Source organism: Musa acuminata, chromosome BXJ3-6 (assembly GCF_036884655.1).
Source record: "Musa acuminata AAA Group cultivar baxijiao chromosome BXJ3-6, Cavendish_Baxijiao_AAA, whole genome shotgun sequence".
In the NCBI taxonomy this organism is placed as follows: domain Eukaryota; kingdom Viridiplantae; phylum Streptophyta; class Magnoliopsida; order Zingiberales; family Musaceae; genus Musa; species Musa acuminata.
In genome coordinates, this window is record NC_088354.1 from 2,264,918 (window position 1) to 2,273,464 (window position 8,547).

The following is an 8,547-nucleotide window of genomic DNA, read 5'->3' on the forward strand; positions in this document are numbered from 1 at the left end:
TTTACGAATCCATCATGCTTGTCCACAAGTCATCGCACATCATGCCGACACGAATCGCCAAGCTCATCGGCGCTTAAATTTACGATCATACCCCTCTGACTTACTTGCACTGAGGGTGGCCCCACGTGTGGGACCTTTTGCTGGTGCGGCGCTGGGTAATCTGTCCTTCACATTGTCCCGACGCCAATCGCAAAAGACCACGAGTTTAAATGTACGTTTACTATTGTGGGACCCATTGAAAGACCGTTCACGATAGAGGAAGTTGATGCCGGTAATCGAAGGGTACGAAACATTAGGTACGTCTAATTTTGCTCATATTCTTAAATACAGTTTACTCGTCGGTATCACGTCCGGCAAAAGGCGCATAAAAGGGACGGAGAGCGCGAAGAGCCGTAAGACGTCGTCTTCGCCCTCGCGGAAGCCCCATCCGCCCGCGAAACGATCAAAGAATCCAAGTCGGAATCTTCCATTGTCTAGTCTCTAGCTTTTTGCTCCCTGAGGTAGAAATCTTGTAGGGACGACGTTTACATCGAAAGGATTTTCTCGGATGGCTCAGGGACCGTTCCAACCAGCGGAAAAGGCTTCGGATGGCGAAATCGGTGATGCTTTTGTCTTTCGTCTGCTAATTTGCTCTCTTTCTCGAGATCTTTACTTTCGTAACTGAGTAGATGCTAAAAAGTTTGGATTTGGGCGGGAAGTTCTTGGTTTTCCCAAAGATCTCTCGTCTCTCTGCAAAAAAGTAGGCCATCAAGACGCCTATAGCAGTGCTTCTATGCTGGGGTTTCTTTTTCCTGGAATAACTGCGACACCCTGACGTTGATAACATGGTGCCACACTAAAGATGATAGAAATCTGTGTTAGCTATTAACAAACAAGAAAAATATCGATAATCATCGGATTAGACCATGAACGAGGGAGGTGTTGTGTAGGTGTTAAGCTTTAGCAGTCTTCTGTATCAGATAGAAAATTTAGCTTTTCAGGCTCCATCCTGCCCAGGAGAACAACGGTGTCGAGTGACTTCTTGAATTCTCGGTCACTGGTTCTTCTTGTGTCGCTTAGTGGGTGCTTGAGTGCAAACAGAGACGCAACCTACTTATAACTCAGCACGCGGGGCCAAATATGCGCTTAGTGCTACTTGGTTCTGCTGAGCCACCGATCAAAGGACGAGCTGGTTTACGGAGGAAGCAAGCAGGACGGGGCTGCTACCGAGCCAGCTGAGAAAGTTCTGGTTTCTTGAAATTTCACCTTCTCAGAGGTCAGATATCAAGTTTGTAAATGAGAAATACCACCATGCTTAGGCAGTTGCTGAGGAATCTGTGTCACAACACGCGGTGGGACTATGCTGTCTTTTGGAAGCTTAAGCAGGAGACAAGAACGTAAGATTCTTTATATAGACATCATTCAGTGTGCTTCTCTAGTTCGAGATAAAAGGATATCCATGTAACTGTTCTTAACTAGTTCTGTTTTCGTTGAACTTGTTACTGCATATGTATCCTATAGCCGGGCTTACTCAGAAGCTCACCAAGTCTTTTTCTTAACTTGCATCTAGGTATGTTTAGTTTCATATTTTGTCTTATTATGATCAATTTGGTGTCATTATGTCCATTTTATAATGCTGCTGCAGGCACAAGTTGCCTTTAGACTAGCTGGTTTCCTGGGTCAACATATTTCATTCAAATACACATTTTGTATTGAAGATGTTAGGGAGCATGCTACTTGCTTCCTTTTTTTTCTTCTTTTACATGTTTTTTGCCCCGAATAATGTAACTTATACCGAATCTAGGTTTGCCGCATAACTTTGACTTGTTTATTGTTCTACTTATATAACTGTGAGATGGTTGGATACTTCTGTTTGTGGTACTTATGTTCTAGTTTTATCTGGTATACAAGTAGTCGAGACAATTACTATTTTTTTGTCACAAGCATCAGCAAAAATATTTGCTTCCGGTGTGACTTTCACCTAGGTTACATACCTCTTCTCATACTATCTATGAGATCCAACACCATTATTTTTTTTGCTGATCTATCATATCATGTATTATTATTTCAGGGTGTTGACATGGGAGGATAGCTATTTTGATGATGCAAATGCAAGAATTAAATTGGAAGATACTCTGTCTGATGGATCCCTCCATATTAACCGTGGGATGATTTCTTTTGTGGATTCTAATGATGCCCAATATCAAAATTGTACTACTCATCCAATCAAGGTGTCGTTGGCAAATATGAAATGTCATCGTTATTCACTTGGGGAAGGGTATGCAGGCTGAGCCGTTAGTTATTCTCACCCCCATTTTCCTTTTGCCCTCTTTAGGTTGCTCAACTAGTCACCTTACTAGTCAAGACTCTAAGGAGGTTATTCTAGTGTTTCGATATATCTAATCTCAAGAACTTTAACATCTCAAACTCTGGATGGTAGGTCATTTTTGTTCCTTTTTTCTGTCTTCTTTGTTACCACTTTTTCCATATTTGTGAAAGATGACAATTCCAGCATTGCAGGTAAAGATAATAATGTTGTAGTTTTACTGGTTTCACTGGGTTTGGATCTTTTAAGTCATTTGGGTGTCTGTTTAAGCATCTGATTTATGCAGAAATGGATGAAAGATCACTTTAAACTTATTTTCAATATACTAGATGTTTTTGCTATTTATCTTTTATTAAAATTCTCTCTGTCAGTCAGTTTAAGCAGATAGTTTATTCTTTCATTCCTTGTATGCATATGTCAGCTAACAAAGTCTTGTTGTAAGCCTTAACCTCAACTAATTTGGTGTTCCATGGTCATCTTGGACTTTTCAGCTTTTTAGGTGTTTAGGAGTAATAGACTGGCTTTTGTTGCATTTTATGGACATATTAATAAAAATGTCTAACTAAAATATTTCAGTTGAATGAGAAGTTCAGTTGTTAAAAAGCTTTTTCTCTTGTGCGAATTCAGTGCTAATAAAGCTGGGAGTTCTGGGATTGTTTTACGTAATATTGTAATGGTAGCACAGTTGTGAAAAAGTTATAGCTGAAATAAGCAAATGCTGTCTAGATTTTGTCTTACATTCACACTTCTGGAAGAAGGTTCCCCTTTCTAAATATCTTATTATCTGTTTCTTTTTCGAAGATTACTAATCATGTTTGGCATAGTCCAAATATACGATAATGAGAATAGTTATCACTTGAGGATTCTCTCCCTCTTCTGTCTTCAGTCAAAACCGAGAGACATGCTCCTGATGTGCATGGAACTCTTTCAAGGAAAGACCACAAAAAACCAAAGCTGATGATCAATGCTTGACCTAATGCAACCTCAAAATATAAAAAAGTCTCTGAATATAAAGAAAAAAAAAGTGACATCTAGAACAAAAGAACTTTGAAGTGAAGCACAGTGATGTCAATGGCCGAGATCTATCTTTTGAAGCAAACTAAACTATCAATATCAAAACAATTTTTGCTGCTCGAATTTTTTTTCCTATCAATTTGATAGTCTAAATGAAAATACAAGTCCTGTTGATCAAAATACTCAACATGGAATTTGATCTCCAAAATCCTGCATCTGGAATCTTCTAGCGTATCACTTTTTGAATCCTCAACGAGGATTTCTTAGTTTACAGGCTTGCATGTTTGTCTTACAGGGTTGTGGGGAAAGTGGCACTTACCCGGAGGCATTCCTGGATCTTTGCTGATGAATCGAAATCTGAAGACCACTTAGATGTGAGTTGTTAGTTGGGTCACAGCTATCTCAAAATTGGCTACCATTATTCTCTTACATGGAATGAAATGCAAATTGAGGAAATTTTTTTTCCTTGTACAGTCATGCGAGGATTGGCAACTGCAGTTGGCAGCAGACATTAAGGTAGTGGTCATCTGTTTTATTCAGAGTTGTTAAATATTGTGATCCTCTTTCCTTCTGCCTAAGCCTTTACTAATATACACATTTGGATGATTCGATGGTTTTGCAGACTATTTTGCTTGTACCTGTTGCCTGTTATGGAGTTGTTCAGCTTGGTTCATTAGAAACGGTTGGTTCCTTTGATCTGGTTATATCAGTTTATGACTGTAGTCAAATATTTGGTTCCTCAGATCTAGTTTTTATATTTAGTATATGCCTACAGTTCTTAGAGATATTAGATGTCAACCATTAATGAGAGTACCTTCCCCAGTAGATTGGGTAATAAGCATTTATGATCAACCAGTTAAACAAAATACCTTTTGTTCCCAAGTACAACAAGGTGTTTTCGGGTAAAGATATACTCGGTACTTTTCAAGAAAAATTCTTACTTGGACGAGTGCTTTATCTTTCAATTACAAACAACTACCTCCTCTGTTGACCAGTCCATAGCACAATCCAATATGGACTCTGGGATCATGATTCCACTATCTGTTTTCAGTACCTATTCCTATTGGAGAGAGAAACTCTTTTACTTAAGTAAGCACAATTAAGCAAATCTTGCGTCACCTTTATCATGGCCATTTCCTAGACAGTTTTGCTACAGAGACCTTTCTCTTGGTCAACTAATTGATAGCTCCATTATTTTCTATTCTTCGTTTTGCATCTTATTGTCTTCATTTTTTTTCTCATTACATTAACAGGGCTGTTGTTAAGGCAAGCAATATCCTTTGTCACTAAACCAAGGCATCGCCCATCATCCATCAGTGACAAAGCATATAATGCAGCCCAGAAAATTTGCTTAAAAGTGGTGATTCATTTTGAAATCTCTTGTTTTTTTTTTTTGTTAGTGATAGCTTCCAGTTGACTGCATTCAGTGTTTAATTTTTGCATTTTATTTTTGAGCTTTGCTACTATTTATCATTTCCATGGTATATCCAATTATCAGGATATTCCATCTTGACAAATTTTCTTTTCCCTCTAAAATTCAGGTTGTGGAAGATACAACATTGGTGTTCCACATTAAATGCTTATTCTCTGCTCTTTACCATGACTTGGAGACTAGTGATTCCTTAGATTCAGGCATTAATTGTTCAAACATCTTATCACCAGTTAATGTGCCTTCCTTGACAAACAGTTCAACATCAATTTTCAGTTCATTCAATTCATCTCAGGTGCAACAGCCTTGGACTATTGATTCTAACATGTTGCCCTTTTTCATGGTTGACCATAATTCTCCATCGTCAGAGAACATTTTGGAGAAAATTCTTGACACAGATACAATACTAGATATAGATGAAAATGTTATTAATGCAGCGTGCAATCATCTGTGGCTAGCCTCCACTGAAGAACCACTGTACTTCAGCCACCCAAATACCATGCCTGAAGGTGATACGTTTGATCTTTTGTTCACCGAAAATGAGACAAAAATAAGTTTACAACCAGATCCTTTAGATTGTATATCAATTTCTGACAAAGAGCAGTATGGCTATGATTTAAGTGCTGAAGATATGACATACAAGGAATCAGAAAAGAATTATGCTAGCAAGACAAATTCCTTAGTAAATGGCAGATTTCTTTCCTTTCCAATTGATTCAGAGCTACACAAGGCACTTGGAATTACTTCTATGGAAGAATACAATGGCTGTTTCTTGAATACAACAGTACCAATGGACGATGGATCTGATAATTCAATTACTACCTTCCAAGGTGTGGTATCCGAGTATCATGATCACACATTTGATGTATCTAATTCATGGCTAATTAAAGAAAGTGAGACAGAATATCTGTTTGATGCAATGGTAAGCAGTTTACTCTGTGGCTCAGATGATGACACATTTGATGGCAAATCTTTGAGATCATTCAGTGATAACTTATCAGAGAGGCTGGTTGATTCTTCCCCAAGAGAAAACAAAAGTGAATCCAGTGTCTTGGACATTTGCAGTGTACTGCCGACCAGTCAACAGAGGTCCACATCTGTATCAAAAGCTGATGGATTCATGAGTTCTCCTATTTCTTCATGCAAGAGTTTCTGTAAGTCGACTAATGAAGATAATTACAATCACATGGCTAAAGGACGCTACAGCAGAAAGTTGGCCATGATAAACAAAAGAGGAGTTAGAAATGGCAACAGCCACAAACCAAGACCAAGAGACAGGCAGTTGATCCAAGAGCGAGTCAAGGAATTGCGCGAGCTTATTCCTAATGGATCAAAGGTAAGTCATTTAAGAAATCATTGGTTAAGGAGTACTCCTAGCATGTCCTCTGGTCCTTAAATCATGTGTTCTAACGCCATTTCCTTCTTCTGTACAGTGCAGCATCGATGCATTGTTGGATAGAACTGTTAGCCATATGGTATTCCTGCAAAGTATCTCTTCTCAGGCTGAAAAACTGAAACAAACTGCGGACACAGAGGTAGATAAACCATCATGGAGGTCTTGATGATCATAAGCACTTCTGGTAGCATTGTCTAAAATCATTAATAGTAGTTGCTGTGCACCATTTAATTGCTTTACCTGGTTCTCTAGGATCTCAAACTATGCCCCTTAGGTGCTGCCGAAGGAGTGCACACACTTAGTTTATAAATTGGCATGGTTCGCTAAACTTAAACTTGTGAGGTATTAGATTGTTTTGTGTGTCCATGACTCTAAATATGGTTATCGCTACCATGAGATCACCAAATATGTAGCATCAATCCTTGTGATTTTTCATTCCCTGGTTCTTTTGACAAAAGAAAGTGGTGCGGATTATATCTCTATTCAAGCCACAACTACAATCGTCCCATCACTCCAGGGATATGATTAATGTTCTCGCACAAACCTTCACCTGTGAGATGGCAGCCATATTTTATAGCCATGCCACAGTACTAAGAGAAGCTGACATAATGCTGATGCTCACTTCGGAGGATATCTGAGCCCGGAACTCTGTTTACTACATAATATATCTTGACCTTGCTGCAACTACAACTGATTACCAATGAGGAAATTTTCATTTTTAAGTTGTTTTATTGGAAAAAAAAAAGAAAGCTGGATGACACAAATGCTGACTAAAATTTTGACAATACTGCATATAGATGGTATTTTTACTGAACCAGCGGACAATGAAATTGCAGGCCAAAAGTGAGCTTTGCAGTTCTGCAAAACCACAAACTCAAGCTAATGGAGCCAACTCGGCCTGTGAAGAGGGGAAGCAACCGGAGTTTTGGCCTATACTAGTTGAAAACCTTGACCAACCAGGACAAATCCTCATAGAGGTACCATATAATATTTTTGAGTAAATTATTATTTTCCACCTCCTTACTAAGCTATGTATCTCACCAGGTGCAGTGCAATGACTATGAGCTCTTTCTGGAAATTGTGCATGTCATTAGGCGACTAGAGCTGACAATCCTGAAGGGAGTTCTGGAAAGTCGATCGAACAAACTCTGGGCTCATTTCATAATCGAGGTAGGCTGATGCCAAGCTTGTAACACACTATACTTGGATAGTGATGAACGAGATGACCATTTACGGTTTACGTTTACTCGAAGAAATAAATTTTCGTTTCATTACTCTAACATGAGACAATGGCATATTCTTCTAAACAGGCGTCCAAAGGCTTCCACAGAACGCACATTCTTTTGCCGCTGATGCAGCTTTTGCAGCGAAAATATGCACTGATGCCACGCAAGTTCTGATCACTCATCAAGTTGGATTACTGAAATATCCGCTTGTATGTGTTAACGTTATCTTGTATGAATGTAGATGAACTTAAAGTTGTATGCTTAAACAATTTACGTACTACTATGTCAATTGAGTTCATCATCAAAAATAAATACATGCACAATTTTCGTGTATAGACTTTCTGGAAAATGCAATCAGGAAGATTTTTGGGATGTACATGTCAAGAAAAAATATCATGAATCAAAGTTTGGCAGTAAGAAGTTGAACCCAAGAGACGTAGGTAAAGATGAGTTCAACAAGGCATTCTTACTGCCATGGTGAATGCAGTGGTGGTGTTGTTGGAGATGATCACCTTCTTTTGATAGATACATAGATAGATATATAGATGCCCCCATCAACTTAGACATGAAAGGTGTCAGCTGCCATGTCATGCACCAAATTTAAATGGAACACTGTCCGGCAACAATCGTACTGTGTGAGCCACACGCGCACACCTCGAATGAGCCAATCATCGAAGGACGCGATCTCTACTTCACATGGGTTCGTGTGACTTCCAACAGCGTGGTGGGCGCCGCCACGAAGTTGCTTGCGTATGAATCCTCTCTTCATCGCTTCTCGTAGTGACTGACTTAAATTGCGTCCCAATTTTCTACGTGAATCGGAGAGGATGACACCTCCATACCCCACCGACAGTCTTTGGCTTACGCAGTTGACGAGTCCAAAAGAGATGGTTCTCAGATTCAATGTAAATTGCATGAACGATTGGATTCAATTATTGGAGCGGCATGAGGGCCTACTCGAACATTGCTCGAGTCACTTCATATGATTTCTTCGTCCAACCAAAGTTTGGTCTTGAGATGATGGTATACTACTATTCAGCCACGAAAAATGTTTCCATCGCATGTCCTTATCCACACCCATATCATTTATCTAAAACACAACTCTTTGCGAGATAAAAGAGTTGTGTTTTGCTACCACATAGTATTCTATCAATCGATTTAATGCTTGGAACGAAGG

General features: G+C 39.1%; 1 protein-coding gene across 3 annotated transcripts; it reads left to right on the forward strand.

Moving 5' to 3' along the window:
• The first annotated feature begins 387 nt into the window (after nt 1–387).
• On the forward strand, nt 388–7,703 carry LOC103986627 (transcription factor LHW). Of its 3 annotated transcripts, none has more exons than XM_009404667.3 (10): nt 388–1,376; nt 2,051–2,257; nt 3,615–3,693; nt 3,794–3,835; nt 3,942–4,001; nt 4,861–6,084; nt 6,182–6,283; nt 6,981–7,121; nt 7,189–7,314; nt 7,455–7,703. In XM_009404667.3, the coding sequence occupies exons 1-10, from the start codon at nt 1,276–1,278 to the stop codon at nt 7,542–7,544; spliced, it is 2,172 nt and encodes a 723-aa protein (XP_009402942.2). In that variant the 5' UTR covers nt 388–1,275; the 3' UTR covers nt 7,545–7,703. The 3 variants fall into 3 exon arrangements, with proteins under 3 accessions (XP_009402942.2, XP_009402943.2, XP_009402945.2); XM_009404668.3 differs by having other exon boundaries at nt 388–599; XM_009404670.3 differs by lacking the exon at nt 388–1,376 and having other exon boundaries at nt 2,150–2,273.
• The last annotated feature ends 844 nt before the right edge of the window (nt 7,704–8,547 follow it).

Coding starts and splice junctions, on each gene's coding strand:
- LOC103986627 (XM_009404667.3), top strand. CDS start 1,276: ATGAGAAATACCACCATGCTTAGGCAGTTGCTGAGGAATCTGTGTCAC. Junction 2,258..3,614: donor CGTTATTCACTTGGGGAAGG/GTATGCAGGCTG, acceptor TTTGTCTTACAG/GGTTGTGGGGAAAGTGGCAC. Junction 3,836..3,941: donor AGTTGGCAGCAGACATTAAG/GTAGTGGTCATC, acceptor ATGGTTTTGCAG/ACTATTTTGCTTGTACCTGT.